Raw genomic sequence first — 16,436 nt, 5'->3', positions numbered from 1 at the left:
CAGACAGAATTCTACCAACAGGCTTGTACTGGCCTTGATAGGCTGGAATGAGTGGTTGATAGGGGCCCACGTTCTTTGGGCTGTTACTTGTGGGTGGCTCTTCTCAGGCCTCACCTTGGGTGAGGTCAACTTCCAAGCCCAGAAGGGCTCCTCCTCCCAGGGGCGGGGAGACCAGCTGGGGGCGTGCAAACACACGGCAGGGGTTTTGCTGAAATGAAAGTGGAAGCAAAACCTGCAGACAGAACCGTCGGAAGTGTAACTCAGGCCCAACTTGGAGGGGACGAAGCCACCTCCGAAGGTACAAGCAAGAGTTTAGTTACAGGGGACACTGCCACTTTATACCCAGCTCTGAAGCCTCGGCCCTTGTCAACCGGACTGCAGGCCCACGTCAGTGATGTATGATGATGCGGTAAGTGAAGAGGAGAGTATTGGCGGTGGAGGGAGAAGCAGAAGTACAGTCCTTGGCTGGGAATCTGCAGGATTCTCGGGGTCTGGTAGCCTCTTTGTTGCTTAGACCTGCTAAATATCAGGGGAGAAACACGGCTGGGATTACCTCTCCCCTAATCCATTGCCTCAGAGACAATCCTATAGCCTGTGCCTCAGAGCTCATGAATTCCTTGTGTGAATGCGTTTTTCTGAGAGAATTCAGTTCTTAGGTACTTAAAGGGTTCTGTGACCCAAAAAGTTTAGGACTCGTTCACACCCTTATCTCCTGAGATAAACTTCCCAACAAACTTCCCCTCCTTATATTTCATCCTAGAATTGAACAGTTCCTCGCCTTACAGTTCATTTCAGGTGAATCCTGGGTCCTCTTCCGGCTCACAGGCAGACGTATTCCTCCTCCAAGAGCTCCCCTAAGCCTTGCAAGCTGTGGTCTTCCCTTTCCTGACCCGTGATGCCCCAATTGCTAGACTAAGATTGGTCCCCCGTCTAGCCTGCTCACCCTTGATCCCCAGACAGCCGTGGAATGAATGAATCTCCTCCCCTCTCCAGCTTCTGCAGTCTTTCCCTTGCTGCTACTACTCCATCTGTTATAAATACACAGATGTCTTGCTTGGGAATTTTTCATTTTCCCCACAAGTGTAATAAGAGAGATCACAGGCTCAGGGAGCCTGGCTGGTTCAGTTGGGGAAAGTGGGTGACTCCTGATCTCAGGTTATGAGTTCAAGCCCCACACTGGGTATAGAGGTTACTTAAGAAAAAAAAAGGGGGGGGGGGTGCCTGGGTGGCTCAGTTGTTAAGTGTCTGCCTTCAGCTCGGGACATGATCCTGGGGTCCTGGGATAGAGTCTAGTGTCGGGCTCCCTGCTCAGCCCGACAGGAGGTCTGCTTCTCCTTCTCCCACTCCCCCTACTTGTGTTCCCTCTCTTGCTGTGCTTCTCTCTGTCAAATAAATAAAATCTTTTTTTTTTTAAGATTTTATTTATCCATTTGACAGAGATCACAAGTAGGCAGAGAGGCAGGCAGAGAGAGAGGGGGAAGCAGGCTCCCCGCTGAGAAGAGAGCCCGATGCGGGGCTTGATCCCAGGACCCCAAGATCATGACCTAAGATCATGCCTAAGCCGAAGGCAGAGGCTTAACCCACTGAGCCACCCAGGCACCCCAAGATTTTATAGTTTTTAAAGTAATCTCTACATCCAACATGGGGCTCAAACTCATGACCCCGAGACCAAGAGTCACACACTCTTCCAAAACCGAGCCAGTCAGGTACCCCCATGCGTTTTTATGTGTTAATAAAGATCCTTATGAAATAAAACTTTTTAAATCAACAGAATAGGAATCATACTTTCTATACAGTTTTATATCTTGCTTTTTTGGCTTATTGTGAGCATTTTTTCATATTGTTAAATGTTCTTTATGTCTTTTAATTGTTTACATGATATATTTAGCTATTACCCTATTGTTGGACACAGATTTCTTTTTGTTTTGTTTTATTGTTTTGGTTTGTTTTTAAAATTGTATTCATTTATTTGTGAGAGAGACAGAGAGAGAGAGAGCACAAGGTGGGGGAGGGGTGCAGAAAGCTAAGCAGACTCCCCGCTGACCCAGGAGCCCCACATGGGGCTCGATCCCAGGATCGTGACCTGAGCTGAAGGCAGATGCTTAACCCACTGAGCCACACGGGCCTCCCTATTTTGTTTTTAATGAAAGTTCTACACCCAACGTGGGGCTTGAACTCAGACCCCAAGAACAATAGTCACATGCTCTACTGGCCAACCCATCCAGGCACCCATCTTTTTGTCTGTTTTATTTATTTATTTTTTAAAAAAAGATTTATTTATTTATCTGACAGAGATCACAAGTAGGCAGAGAGACAGGCAGAGAGAGAGAGGGGGAAGCAGGCTTCCCGCTGAGCAGAGAGCCCAACGTGGGGCTCGATCCCAGGACCCCGAGATCATGACCTAAGCCGAAAGCGAAGGCTTTAACCCACTGAGCCACCCAGGCGCCCCTTTTTGTCTGTTTTAAATAAAGCCACAATAATAATCTTTGTACATGAACTTCTGGCCGTTTCCTTATAAGCAGAACTGTTTCTTTGGCGCTCAGTGGTCACTGAGTGTCCTGACGCCGGGAGTGTTGCTCGTGTCTCATCTTAGTTGGCCTTAATTAGCAACGTTTGGCCCAGCTGCTGGCTCCCCCTCCTTGAAACCCTTCTTCACACTCCTGTTCACCCTCCAGGTGCACTGAGCCCTCCCCTGTATTCTTGGCTGGTGCTTCGTTGTTCCCCTGACCTCTTAGTCGTGGGCACCCCAGAAATCAGCCCTTGGACCTCCCTCTGTCTATACCTCCCTCCCTGTTGTTCTCAAGTAGTGTGAGACTTTCTTGTGAACTTAACTTAGCTTTGTGACTCTGTGACTATGTCTCCTCTACATGACTAAACCCCAAATGTGTACTTCCGGCCCGGACATCTTCCCTGAATACTAGATCCCTAGAGGCAACTGCTACCCTCCGTCTCTACTGACATGTCAAACAGGCACTTCGTACCTAATGTGTTCTCAATAAACCCTTCATTTCCTGCCCTAAATCTCTTCTACCCACAGTCTTCCCCATCTCAGAAAATGGCTCTCATTCCTTCCAGTCGCTCAGGCCAAAAAGCTTAGAGTCATCCCAGACTCCTCTCTTTATTTTTGTTTGTTTGTTTGTTTTTTTAAAGATTTTATATATTTATTTGACACACAGAGATCACAAGTAGGCAGAGAGGCAGGCAGTGAGAGAGGAAGGGAAGCAGGCTCCCTGCTGAGCAGAGAGCTCCATCCCAGAACTCTGGGATCATGACCTGAGCCAAAGGCAGAGGCATAACCCACTGAGCCACCCAGGCGCCCCAGATTCCTTTCTTTCTTCCACACTCTTTTTCCGATCCATCAGCAACTTCAACCCATCTAGACTCCACGGCCCCTCATGGCCTCCATTACTCCCCCATGGTCCAAACCCCCAACATGGCGCTCCTGGATGCTGTAATGGCCTCAACAGTGGTCTCCCTGCTTGTGCCCTTTCCCCACATCAGTCTAGTCACACAACAGCCAAGTCATCCTGTCTGTGGCTTCCCACCCCACATTGTGTGAAAGATGTGGCATGGTCCAACTCCATCTCCTCCTCTGTGACTTCCTCTCCGGCCCCCAGCTCCTCAATTCCTCTACTCCTACTCATTGGCTTCCTTGCTATTCCTCAGATCCGCCCGACAAAAACTCCCATCTCAGGGCCTTTGCACTTGCTCTTCCTGTGCACAGAACTTTCCCCCACGTGTACACATGGCTTTCTCCTGCATCTCCTTCAGGTAAATGATCCAGTATCATCTCAGCAAGGCCTATTCTGATCACCCCATTTAAGATGGCCTCTAACATTCTCTATCCTCCCCTGCTTGGCTTCTGTCCACAACACTTACCACTAGCATACTGTAGATTTTATTGATTCTATTTACTGTCCGGCTCATCCTCTAGAATATAAACTCCACAAGGAAGTTGTATCTGTTGTGTTCATCACTGTGTTTCCAGAGCCTAGAGCAGTGCCTGGCACTTGGTAGCGGCTCCGTAGCTAATTGGCGAATGAGCGAATGAGAAAGCAAATGAGCACGTGGAGCCCTTTAGCCTCCTTTCCTTGAAACGCTGCTTCATCCCTCCTCTTCCTCTGTATCTCTGACAGTCCCCAGTCCTGGCCCTGGCCCTCCTTATCTTTGGCCAGGCCTTCTTTTTTTTCTCTCTGCCATTCCTTTCATCTCCCTTGACCCCTGACTAAATATAATCCTCAAAGATTAGATTTCTAAGGCTCTGTCCCTCAAAGAGTTCTTCCTTCCTCTTGGCTTCTTCCATCCCCACATGTTGTTCCAACCCAGAGTCCTTTCCACCATGTCCTGTCCTTGACCCCTTGTGTCTTCAGTGGCCTTGGGTTTGACTTACTTTGGCCCATTAATTAGCCCTGACAAACCTCAAGTTCCTCATCTATAAAATGAGGTTCGATAGGGTCGCCTGGGTGGCTCAGTCAGTTAAGTGTCTGACTCTCTCACACATATAAATAAATAAAATAAAATCTTTTTTAAAAATGGGAACATAGGGACGCCTGGGTGGCTCAGTTGGTTGGACGACTGCCTTCGGCTCAGGTCATGATCCTGGGAGTCCCTGGATCGAGTCCTGCATCGGGCTCCCAGCTCCATGGGGAGTCTGCTTCTCTCTCTGACCTCTCCTCGCTCATGCTCTCTCTCACTGTCTCTCTCTCAAATAAATAAATAAAATCTTTAAAAAAAAAAATGGGAACATAGAGGATACTGGAACCACATTCCCATGTGAGAAAATCTGGGTTGGAGCTGGGAAGAGGCTGCAGCTTTAGTGGGGACATGCTCTCTCCAGTTTGTGAGTCCCTAGCACTGCCTATCATCTGCAGTGACTCTCTGCAGTCATTGATGTCATCTGACCGGCCTTTAAGGCACCTTATGTGTAGAAATATGAAGAACTGGGTACCTTTCTCACTCCTCATAAAGCAGCATTATTTGATCAAGCTCTAGCTTTCCTCTGCTTAAAAATAGAGCAAACTAGAATCCCCAGTAGCTCGGGCACTTGGGTGGCTCAGTGGGTTAAAGCCTCTGCCATCGGCTCAGGTCATGATCCCAGGGTCCTGAGCCACGCATCAGATTCTCTGCTCAGCAGGGAGCCTGCTTCCCCCTCTCTCTCTGCCTGCCTCTCTGCCTACTTGTGATCTCTGCCTGTCAAATAAATAAATAAAATCTTTAAAAAAAAAAAAAGCGAACTCACACTGAATGTCTTCAGTGCCCTCTGTAATATGCCCCCATTCTGTCATTCATTCATTGCAGTCCTTCATTCATTCAACACACATTGACTGAATGCCTGTTTTGTGGCAGAGACTCTGCTGGACACTGGGGATACAGAGATGACTGGGACAAGAGTCCTGCCTTCCCAAGTGAGCTCACGCTTCTCTGAGCCAACCTTATTTATCAGGCTTCCCAACCACAGAGTGAACCCTGCCAGCTAACATCTACTCCATCCCACAAACAAAGGTGCATTTATTCGTGTCCCTGGTGTCATTCCCTTGCCCATGTTGTCCCTCTCTGTCTCTGGACTCACTCCAAATCACACCCAGCCTGAAAGGCTGCTTAGTACAGTGGAAAGAGTGTCAGTCAAGGGACAAGCTGGGAGATGTGGGGTAAACTGCTCCCCCACTCTGGGCTTGATTTCTTTTTTTGTGGCTGTGGAGGGGATGGTGCTTGATTTTTTTCACTGGAAAGCACAGATTAGCAGTCTGGAGTCAGCCTGGATAGGGCTGAATGACTTTGGGGAAGTCACTTAACCTCTCTGAACTTTGGTTTCCTCATCTGTAAAATAAGGTTAAGAGGGAATTTATCTCGTAGGGTTGTTTCAAGAAGTGAGTGTTGGACGCCTGGGTGGCTCAGTGGGTTAAGCCGCTGCCTTCGGCTCAGGTTATGATCTCAGGGTCCTGGGATCGAGTCCGGCATCGGGCTCTTTGCTCCACAGGGAGCCTGCTTCCCTCTCTCCCTCTCCACCTGCCTCTTTGTCTACTTGTGATCTCTCTCTGTCAAATAAATAAATAAAATCTTAAAAAAAAAAAAAAAAAGAAGTGAGTGTTCCACTCCATATAAAAAGCTTGGCACAGGGCACCTGAGTGGCTCAGTGGGTTAAGCCTCTGCCTTTGGCTCAGGTGGTGATCTCAGGGTCCTGAGTGTCGGGCTGTGCTCAGCGGGGAGCCTGCTTCCCCCCCACCCCCATGCCTGCCTCTCTGCCTACTCGTGATCTCTGTCTGTCAAATAAATAAAATCTTAAAAATATATAAAAATAAAAAGTTTGGCACAGCACCTGACATACAGTAAGTGCTTAATAAATGTTAGCTAGTAGGGGCGCCTGGGTGGCTCAGTGGGTTAAGCCTCTGCCTCCAGCTCCGGTCATGATCCCAGGGGGAGCGTGCTTCCTCCTCTCTCTCTCTGCCTGCCTCTCTGCCTACTTGTGATCTCTGTCTGTCAAATAAATAAAACCTTAAAAACAAACAAACAAACAAATAAATAAATAAATGTTAGCTAGTAGTATGACATTTTACCACTGTAAGCCCCCACTCCTTCTGGAGGCCTCCCTTGTGATGTTAAGTCCTATGGCACGGTCCCTCCTCCACACTCCCGATGTCCTCCACAGTCCCTTGTGTGAGGGTACACTGTCTGGGGTACTGTTTCCTTCAGACCCGAGGACTGGCCTCTTGTCCCTGTGTCTCCCTGTGTCAGTGCCCAGCACCCCTCAGTAGGAGCTCAGTCAGTGTTTGTTAAAAGCAACGTCTCTTGTAAAAAACAGTTGTGACTGTACCCAAGGTTCCTCCTGGACCCCCCAGAGAGCAGCCAGGCCCCCAGAGATGAGGCCAGCCCAGGCCCAGCCCGGGGGCAGGGGAAAGGGGTTGGGCTGTTCTGGAGCTGAGCATCAGCTCTGCTGGTGGGAGATTTCACAAGTAGGGTCCCCTCTCCCTGGGCTCCTTCTCGGGGAAGGCAGGCGGATGCGTGGTCATGTCCCCGCTGTTCTAACAGGCCCTGGGTGCCCTTCGGGAGGAACAGGCCAGACTAAAGGGCCGGCTGCGGGAGCTGCAGCAGCGGAGAAGGGAGCTCAGGGACCAAGCCCGAGACCAGGTAAGCGGGGTAGGGGGTGTATGTGGCCTGGGAGGAAGAACTAGAAGTTAGTTTCTCTCCTGGCTCTGCCGTCTCCTTGCTGTGTGACCTCAAGTATGTGACTTGAACTCTCTGCACCTGCTTTCTCATCTGTAAAGTGGAGCTACCAAACTTGCAGGGCTGCTGTGCAAGGACAAGCGCAGATCTTGGGTCTAACGTGCCAGTTCAGGCGTGACCTAACTTCATCTGCTCATTCACCCAGCTCTTTCAATAAATGTATTCATCCCCAGCATCGATCATGTGGAACGCTTTCCTCCTGAGATGGGGCGGGGTGGGGGGAGCTCTCCCACCCTTGAAGGCTGCATCAGCCTCCCCTCCCCCACCTCCAGGTCCCATTCGTGGCAACTGCAGTCCCCCTGGTGTTCCGAGGACACACTCAGCAGGGCCAGGAAGCACCCAAGTGTTTGGTTTCCGAAGTGAGGATCTCCTACCCTCTGCCAGGAGGCTCTGCTCTGGTCACCTTCGGTGACCCCAAGGGTGAGCTCTCCAAGAGGCCCCAGGAGGGAGGTTGGGAGGCTTCCCTCACCCCCTCACCTACCCACCCTGCACTGACCCTGCTCCCCTGCCCTAGTGGCCCAGAGGGTGCTGCAACAGAAGGAGCATGAGATCCACATAGAGGAATGCCGGCTGCGGGTTCAAGTGCAGGCTCTGGAGCTGCCTGTGGTGACTGCTGTCCAGGTGACAGAGCAGCAGGGTCCTGGGACACGCAGGGCTGCCATGCACTGGGGCCCCGGGAAGCAGGGGCCGGACCTCTCCTTCCTGTCCACCCCTAGGTGTCCACTCGGGTAAGCAGGCGGAGCGTGCTGGTCAGTGGGTTTCCTGCAGGGCTCCGGCTGAGTGAGGAGGAGCTGCTGGACAAGCTAGAGATCTTCTTTGGCAAGACCAGGAACGGGGGTGGTGACGTGGAGACTCGGGAGCTGCTGCGAGGGGCTGTCATGCTGGGTTTCACTAAGGACACAGGTGAGGGCCCTGCCACGAGACTGGGGTTGATGGAGGCCTCAGGCCCCAGGGGAGTAGAGCCCTGGATGCTAGAGGTCCATCCCTCTCTCTCCCCACAGTGGCCCAGAACCTGTGCCAGATTGGCCAGTTCACAGTGCCACTGGGCGAGCGCAAGTTCCCTTTGAGAGTCTCTCCCTACCTCAGTGGGGAGATCCAGAAGGCTGACGTAAGTGGGAAGGTAGAGCATCGGGGGCTGGGCCCCACACCTGTCTGCCTGCCAGAAACTTGCCCAGGAAAGGATCAGAGCCCCCAAACCCCATTGTCCTTCCCATTGCTAGCCTCTCTGGCCTCCTTGCCCCTCCCTTACCCCCAGGGGCACCACCTGTCCCCGGTCTCTGACTCTCAGGAGACTTTGCTCATCTCCCGGGTCTTTTTCCAGATCACATTCTGGCCGGTACCCCAGTCAGTGCTAGTGCTCAACATTCCCGATGTGCTGGATGGCCCGGAGCTGCAGGATATCCTGGAGATCCACTTCCAGAAGCCCTCCCGTGGAGGTGGGGAGGTGGAAGCCCTGAGAGTCGTGCCCCCGGGACAGCGGGGCCTGGCAGTCTTCACTGCCGCATCAGACTAAGAGCCTGCCCTCCTCGTCGCCCGCACCCCTCTGCCAAGCCTCTCGAACCAGACTGGAGTTGGGCGCACGGGTGCAAGAGATCGTGCGGGTCAACGGCAGCAGGGATTATGGGTTGTGAAACACTGCCCAACAATAAAAAGTGGTGTAACCTTCTTCTCATTTCATTTCCTGAAAGGAAACTTGATTTGAGCACGGCAGGAGGAACCCTAACCATCCACTCTTGGCCCTGGCCTTCTGGGAGCCCACCTTCCCCTCCAACTCTCAAGAGGCAACATCCAGGACCCAGGGTTTGGCTTTTTATTGACACAAACACAAAGGCAGCTTCGGTAAAATGGGGTGGGGTACACGAAAGCAGAAATCGCACTTCACACGTTTAGGCCTTGTTTAGACAATGAAGAGGCTGAGCCCCTCCCCCCACCTCCCCGGGCAGTGGCTGGGCAAGACCCCTACCTAATTCCCTATCAGAGAGCAGACGGAGTTACACCCCTACGCCAGGAAGCCCCACTTTGGTTCCAGCGGCCCAGGTCCTAAACCGCCCCCCTCTTTATTCCCCTGTTCCATCTCCCCACCCATGTAAACAAAGTTTGGGGCTGAGTTCGAAAAGCTGCCCCCTGCTCTGAGAAGGCAGTGGGCCTCCCTGGATGACATGGGAAATGGGATTTGGTTTTTACTTTGGTCCCAGAACAAAAAACAGATGGCATCACCTCTCAGAGCTCTGGCTGGTAAGTGCCACACTTGCCTGCAAGGCTGGGAGAGCTTCCCCGCCTTCTTCTCCTCCTCCGACACCCAGAGAGAAATGACAGCCCCAGAGACAGGACATGGCACAGACCCCAGGCGGCTCGGGGCTGCCCCCGCCCCCCCGCAACTGGCATGCACACAGATTTTTGGCAGTGTTGTGGGACTGGGAGGCAGCAAAACCCCAGCTCCAGCAGAACGAGGAAGGCACTGGGGAGTACGGGGTAGAGAAGGAGGTGTGAGACAGGGACACCCCCCCACACACATACACGCACAGGTTTTCTGTTGCTAAGGCACTGAGAACAACTCCAGAGAACTCAGTGAAGGGTGGGGAGCGGCAGGAGGGTTGATGGGGGGGACGACTCTGTGTCCCTCCCACAGAGTTGTGACCTAAGGGAGCAGTATGAGTCCTACCCTTGTTGTAAGAGGCAACCTTGGTTACAAGGGGCAGAAAACCCAGAGGTGGAAGAAGCCCAAGTGTGCTTAAGGAGATGGGGGCAAGAGGACAAGGCCATGCAACGAGGTGACAGAGTTCAGAGGGGGGCACTGGTCGGCCTGGGTTGAAGGGACATGAGGGCAAGACAGGGACATGCTGGATTCACACAGATCGGCCCCATATCCTGAGCTGACGTTTCAATTCTTTGGGGGTGGGGTGGGGGTGGGGCAGGGGCAAGAGTGGGAGATGAGGCGGTGGAGGGGGAGCATACAGAACTGGACGGAAAGGGATCGGCTAACCTTGGCACGAAAGCAGCACAGCAGGCCCAGGGAAAGGGTGGGGACAGGAAGCAGCCGGCCTCCCTCTGACCCTCCCTGTCCCCTTGGCGGGGCCCAGACATCCAAGTGGTCACTTCCCAACCTCTTCCGAGGGCAGGAAGGGGGGGGCAGCCCTGCCTCAGGAGACAGAACAGGGCAGGGGAGAGGCCATCAGGATGGAGACCTTCAGGGGAGAGAGGGCAGAGCATGATGACAGAGGATGAAATGTGTGAGTTTGGAGACCAGCACAGTGCGGCCCCTGGTGTCTCTCTTCCTGGGGCCCTGAGGGTCTGCCAGCCTCCGCCCTAGTTCTCCTTTTCTGGTCCAGGCACCAGGAGGACTTTGCCCACATTCTTCTTCTCCTGCATCTGCCTCATGGCGTCTGCCACCTGGGGAGGAAGACAATACCCGGCTCCCAGGGCTGCCCAGTGCCACCCCCCCGCCCCCCGAGAGCCAGCCAGAAGGAGGCAGCCCTTCTCTTCCCAGGAACCCCAGCCCCCAGAGCCCCCACCCAACGCAGGGGTCCCACTCACCTTCTCAAAGGGCCACACAGAGTCGATGTGCGGTTTGATGCGGCCCTGGTTGTACAGAGCCAGGAGGCGGGCCACCACGCCTTGGACCAGCTCCACCTCGCCCTCCAGGTAGCCCAGGTGGAAGCCACACACGGCACGGTTGGCGGGCAGCAGCTGCAGGGCCGTCACGCTGAACTGGTTCCACCACGTGCGCGCCAGGGCCATCAGGTTCCGCTTGGGGCCCGTCAGCAGGTTGGCCATTCCTGTGGGACAAGGCAACGTTGCCCGCGAGTCCGGGTGCCCAGAGCATCCCTGCCAGAAACAACGCTCCTCGGCCCCCAAGGGCCAGTCACAAGCATCATCCCCAGCAGTGCGGTGAATGACAGGAGGACCCCCTGCCCGCTGGCTGCCAGGCCCAGATGCACTCCAGCGGACTCGAAACTGCCCCCATCTTTATTTGCTGATTTTTGTGGGTGTGACTTTTTCAGATGAAAACGCAGCTTGCCCAAGAAGCCCAGGAGAGCAGGACAAAGGAAGGCAGGCAGATGGATTTTGCATCCAGAATAAACCCCAAAGAGGAGCACGGAAAGAACACAGAATTCACTGCGTGTGACTCGCAGGAAAAGGAGCAAATGAGAATGCCATCAGCTGCACCCCGGAGGCAGCGATCTGGACGCCTTACCCATCCTCACTCTAACCCTGATGCCCGCTTGAGTCCCGGAGTCCCTGGGCCTCCGCAGCCTGCCCTTCAGATGCAGGGGCTTCCCCTCACAGCCCTCTCCACCCCCGGCCTGCAAACTCACCATAGGTGACCACTTTGCCCATGGGTTTGAGGAGGTTGTAGCCCTTGGCAGTATCTGACCCACCCAGAGGGTCCATGACGATGTCCACTCCTGTCGGGGGGCGGGGGGAGCCAGGAACAGCGTTAGGTGCCCCTCCCTATCCTAGGCCATCCTGCCCCCGCCCAGACCCCAACCCCCAGCTGCACCTTTCGGGGAGATCTTCTTGATCTCATCCACGTAGTCAGTCGTGTGATAGTCAATGGGGTGTGTGACCCCGTTCTCCTTCAGCACCTCGTGCTTGCTGGCCGAGGCCGTCCCGAACACCGTCACGTTCTCCACAGTGCGGCACAGCTGCAAGGCGGCCATGCCCACACCCCCTGCAGCAAGACCCTTCCATGAGGCGGGAACTGGAGTCACCCCGCCGCGCTCTCCATTCTTGCCCCTCAAGGACTCTGCTCATCATCCTCAATGGGCCTAGGAGCATTTTGAGGCTTTCTCTCCTCACAACTGGGTCCAATGGCCATGACTTAGAAATGGGGGGGGAGGGTAGCCGGCAAAGGAGGGGCCGCCAGCTGAGGGCACGTTGCTATGGATAGCACACCAGGCTGGACCTGGAGCCTGAATGTTACCACGGCAACAATAAGGCAGAGGCCTCTGGGAGCCATAGGCCAAGGCCGCCTGGTGTTGCCATGACGACCGTCCAGACAGGCTGCAGGGAAGGGGCCCCAAGGAAATCTGGGTGGGGTGAGGAGGGGGGATAAAGGGAGGGGGCCTGTCACCTGCGGCCATGTGTACCAAGACGCTGTGGCCCGGCCGTAGGTTGCCGAAGTCAAAGAGGACCATGTAGGCTGTGATGTAATTGACCAGCAAGGCAGCCGCTTCCTCGAAGGTCATGGCCTCAGGCATGTGGAAGGTCTGGGCTGAGGGCACAGTCACCTCCTCCTGCCACATGCCTGACCGGATCAACACCATCACCCGGTCCCCTACCTTGAAGAATGAAAGAAGAGCATCATTCAGTCCCTTGCTCATTCACCCACTGGCGATTTATGACCTTCCACTACGTACAAGGCCCTCTTCCTGGCAATGAAGTAGCAATAAAAGCAGCCACAGTCCTCATGCTAATAGTAATAATAACACCATGGAAAACAATAACAACTTACCCTTACTGGAGTGCTTGCCAGAGGCCAGGCCCTATTCTAAGAGCTATAATAAGCCTATTACATATAAATAGTCGATTAATCCTTCCCAGCTCTTTGAGGTAGATACCGTCCTTATCTCGACTTTACAGATCTTATGCTTCTCTATTGTGTAAGACCCCTGAATGCAAGAAGCTTATACTTAGGGCTGCACGAAGTATTGTTAAAGACATCAAACTGTTTTGGTCAAAAAAATGGACTCTGCTGTTTACTGACAGTGTAACCTTGGGCAAATAAAAACTATTTAACCTTTTTTTTTTTTTTAATTTTTTTTAATTTTATTTATTTATTTATTTTTAAGATTTTTATTTATTTATTTGACAGAGAGATCACAAGCAGGCAGAGAGGCAGGCAGAGAGAGGGGAGGAAGCAGGCTCCCTGCTGAGCAGAGAGCCCGATGCGGGACTCGATCCCAGGACTCTGAGATCATGACCTGAGCCAAAGGCAGTGGCCTAACCCACTGAGCCACCCAGGCGCCCCCTATTTAACCTTTCTGAGCCTCAGTTTTCTTGTCTGTAAAAAATAGAGCAATTATGAGGATTAAGTGGCAAAAAAAAAATCACTCAGTAATTTTTAGCTCAATGTCTGGCAGAGCAAAGAGTTCACAGTATTAGGTAATAACAACGATAAAGTCCCTGTAAAGCCTCTAGGGTTGGTGCAATTACCTCATGAGAAGCATTTGAGCCAGCACTACTGGGGGCCCAGAAAACACCCTCACCCAGAGACAGGGAGCTGGGGTGGTGGACAAGGACAGCCACACAGCCCCAGTCCAAAAGGAAGAGGCAACCTGTCCCTGCAACCAGCCCTGGCCACCTGTACAAGAGCCTCGTTGCAGGAGGGAAAGGGAGCTAAGAAAACAGAATCTCTCCCTCCAGCTTAGCCTCTGGGGTCAAGAGGAGGGCAGAGGAAAGGCAGCAATCATTGGAGAAAGCAAGGCCTCTCCTCAATCTGAAGGCCATGGAGAGAAAAGGGTGGGTGCTATTCCAGGACAATCCAGGTCTGTTTTGGTCCCTGCCAGGGATGATGGGAATTCTGTGTATTAAGGAGACTTGGGATCCATGGAGAGAGGGCACGGGGTTCCCACACACACCCCTTTTCATGTCCTCAAAGCCCCATACCCCACTGATGAGGACTGAAGGCAGGCTGGGATGTTTCCTTTCAAGCACTGGCCTGAAATGAGGTCTGGGGAATGGAAGCATTCCACCCTAGGACTCAGGACTAGGAAACTCAGAAACAGCCCAGGACTGCTGGAAAGTGCAGTAGTCAGCGAGGGTTGTGACCCATGTGGCCCAGAGCCAGGCTCACCTACCCAGGCTAAAGCCCACCCCTCGGCCCATCACAGGGCAGGGCCATGACCCCTCCCCTTTCCAGACATCAGGAGGGAAGGAGGGCTCTCCCTACAGAATCCAGCCTCTTACATCAGGTTCTTGCCCTGGACAGGATATCCTGTATTTACTAAGCGGAAAGTGTGGGGAGGGAGGTTAGGTGGGTGGCCTTCAAACATGAACTACAATTCCCCCCCACTCACCCACCACACACACAAATTCCTCTTAGCACCTTCTCAAGAGCGGGATTACTCAGAAGTCAGTGGAAAGGGTGGGGCCAGAGCTGGATAGAGGCAAAAGCCCTCTAAGGAGGAGATGTGGACATGCACAATAAATCCAAGAATTCCAGCTCTGGGACCTGGAACTGGCAGATCCTGCAAGAGGAAGGCTGCGTCTGAGGGGGCCGCTCTTGCAGGGAGCTGATTCCAAAAAGAAACACCCGAACAAATGACGTGCGAAGGCTTCACCCCGGGGTCCCTCAAAAAGTCGCTCATTTGGAACTCTCCGCTGTCCGGGTTTGTGGCCAAGATTAATGATAAACGAAAGGAGAAACAGACCGGCAGAGCTGGGCCAACCTGCTCCCAGTGCCACACCCCCACACCCCAGTCCAAATGGGCACCGCAGGGGTTTCTGAGCCCAGGGTCCTCCCGGAGGAAGGGGAAGCCAGAGTCGTGTTCCCCCCACTCCCGCCCCCTCAACGTTCCCAAGGGCAGCCTGGGGTCGTGGCTCCGCTGGCTGAGTCGCTGGAGAAGGAGATAGTGCAGTCACGGGATACAGAGAGCCTAAGACAAAGATCCAGAGACCCAATCTCGCCCCCACCATCGCCAAGATCAGAGAAGCAGTGTAAATCCAGTGGAAGAGCGGGTGGCAGGCTCCCTCTCCTCCATGATGGGCGTGCCTCATCTCTTTAGCCCTGCTCTGGGAGGGGCCTCCTCACACCCCCACAGACCACGGGGCTGCATGTGACTGGGGCTCTGGCAGGGTCATTCGTCCCCGCCCAACCCAGACTACACAGCTCCTCAAGCTCCCTCGGGGGTAAAAGCATTAATCCGTAGTCAGGGTCACAGACCACAATTACCCAGGCAGTGTTTGCTGGCGGGGGGTACAGGTGTGGTTTTAATCCGGGTGATGGCAGGGGGCGGGGGGCGGGTGGGGGAGAGCTGTAAGGTCATTGTGCGCATGCGCACGGGTGCCTTATTGTGTCCCCCCCCCACCACCACCACCCCAACCCTAAACCACCACCACCGCTGCCGCCGCTTCTGGGCGGCGGCCACAGTTAAAAATGGTTGGGGAGGGGGCGATAACTTTGTCGACACTACCTACCCTCCAATATAAACCCAGTTCCCCAGGGCCCTCGTAACACAGGCTCCTTCCCAACGCCTTCCATGACCGTCTGCTCGGGTCGATGCCAGTTTCTTCCGCCCTGCCACACCCCCGGCCCCCGCCCACTCGAGCCCCACTATTCTGTGGCCTGGGCAGCCTCGCCCTGCCCTGCCCTGTCCCGCTCACCTTGCGGTCGTTCACTCCCTCGCCCACCGCGATCACGACGCCGGCGCCCTCCATGCCTGGAGTGAGGGGCAGCGGCGGTAGCCGGTCGTACAGCCCCTGCCGGGCCATAAGGTCGGCGAAGTTGAGCCCGCAAGCCCGGACGCGCAGCGTCAGCTGTCCGGGACCGGGGGCCGGTGCCACGGCAGGTCGGCTCTGCAGCTTCACCTTGTCGTAGCCGCCGAAGCCGGTGAGCACCAGGCACCGCAGCGGCGGCGGCGGCGCGGCGGCGGCCCCCTCGGAAGTCGCGGATGGCTGGGCGTCGCCAGCGGCCTCGGCTTTCGGGGGCTGAGAAGAGGCGTCTTCTCCGGCCCCTGCTTCGGCCTCCGCCACCACGGTGGCCACCTCGGCTACCTCTCTCTCCGCCGACATGTCTGGGACTCCCGACGAGAGCGCAGCTGGACCGAGGGTGCACAGCTGGGGAGGGCGGGGCGCGCGGCGGGAGGAGTGGCGGCTGCGGACAGCTCGGGGGCGGGGCGCCAGGCCGGGGGCGGGGCCTCGCGGGCTTACTTAAAGGGCCAGCGGCACCGCGCAGTTGTTGCAGGAGCGCGGAAGGTGGAGACCAGTGTTTGGAGAGAGACCCGCGCGAGGGCATTCTTAAGGTCATGCAGACTGCGACTTAATTTTATTTATTCATAATAAAACTTATGCAAGTTAATATGTAAAAGGGCAGTCTGAAGGACAATCACAAAACCTGAGCTTACATCAGATTTGGGGAGCCAGCCACCTGTGGCCTAGAACACAACTAAGTTGTTCTTCAGGCTCAAACTCTAACCATATGTGACCCATTCTTGTGGTCTTGCAGTGGCAACTTGGAGCAAGGAGACCGAGTCTTTAAAACTTTCCATCTGACT

The 16,436-nt window shown here is 54.3% G+C and overlaps 2 protein-coding genes across 4 annotated transcripts; one reads left to right on the top strand and one right to left on the bottom strand.

The window, feature by feature from the left end:
• Positions 1-189: 189 nt before the first annotated feature.
• Positions 190-9,111, top strand: IFI35 (interferon induced protein 35). 3 transcript variants are annotated; one of them, XM_047706238.1, is made up of 7 exons: positions 194-409; positions 7,027-7,125; positions 7,494-7,641; positions 7,736-7,842; positions 7,938-8,124; positions 8,223-8,341; positions 8,543-8,888. In XM_047706238.1, exons 1-7 carry the CDS (start codon positions 395-397, stop codon positions 8,732-8,734), a joined length of 867 nt encoding a protein of 288 aa, XP_047562194.1. In that variant the 5' UTR covers positions 194-394; the 3' UTR covers positions 8,735-8,888. The 3 variants fall into 3 exon arrangements, with proteins under 3 accessions (XP_047562193.1, XP_047562194.1, XP_047562195.1); XM_047706239.1 differs by having other exon boundaries at positions 196-409; positions 8,223-8,329; XM_047706237.1 differs by lacking the exon at positions 8,223-8,341 and having other exon boundaries at positions 190-409; positions 8,543-9,111.
• VAT1 (vesicle amine transport 1) lies at positions 9,018-16,031 on the bottom strand. Its single transcript, XM_047706236.1, has 6 exons — positions 15,547-16,031; positions 12,296-12,503; positions 11,723-11,893; positions 11,538-11,627; positions 10,756-10,997; positions 9,018-10,611 (listed from the first exon to the last, which is right to left on the bottom strand). The coding sequence occupies exons 1-6, from the start codon at positions 15,952-15,954 to the stop codon at positions 10,528-10,530; spliced, it is 1,203 nt and encodes a 400-aa protein (XP_047562192.1). The 5' UTR covers positions 15,955-16,031; the 3' UTR covers positions 9,018-10,527.
• Between the last annotated feature and the right edge of the window lie 405 nt (positions 16,032-16,436).

This window comes from Lutra lutra, chromosome 16 (genome assembly GCF_902655055.1).
Source record: "Lutra lutra chromosome 16, mLutLut1.2, whole genome shotgun sequence".
NCBI lineage: Eukaryota > Metazoa > Chordata > Mammalia > Carnivora > Mustelidae > Lutra > Lutra lutra.
Note: the sequence above shows the minus strand (reverse complement) of the source record. Positions and strands in the feature narration are given on the sequence as shown.

Coding starts and splice junctions, on each gene's coding strand:
- IFI35 (XM_047706237.1), top strand. Junction 7,642..7,735: donor CACCTTCGGTGACCCCAAGG/GTGAGCTCTCCA, acceptor CCCCTGCCCTAG/TGGCCCAGAGGGTGCTGCAA. Junction 7,843..7,937: donor CTGTGGTGACTGCTGTCCAG/GTGACAGAGCAG, acceptor GTCCACCCCTAG/GTGTCCACTCGGGTAAGCAG.
- VAT1 (XM_047706236.1), bottom strand. CDS start 15,954: ATGTCGGCGGAGAGAGAGGTAGCCGAGGTGGCCACCGTGGTGGCGGAG. Junction 11,894..12,295: donor CTTGGTACACATGGCCGCAG/GTGACAGGCCCC, acceptor GTCTTGCTGCAG/GGGGTGTGGGCATGGCCGCC. Junction 10,998..11,537: donor GGGCAAAGTGGTCACCTATG/GTGAGTTTGCAG, acceptor CTTGTCCCACAG/GAATGGCCAACCTGCTGACG.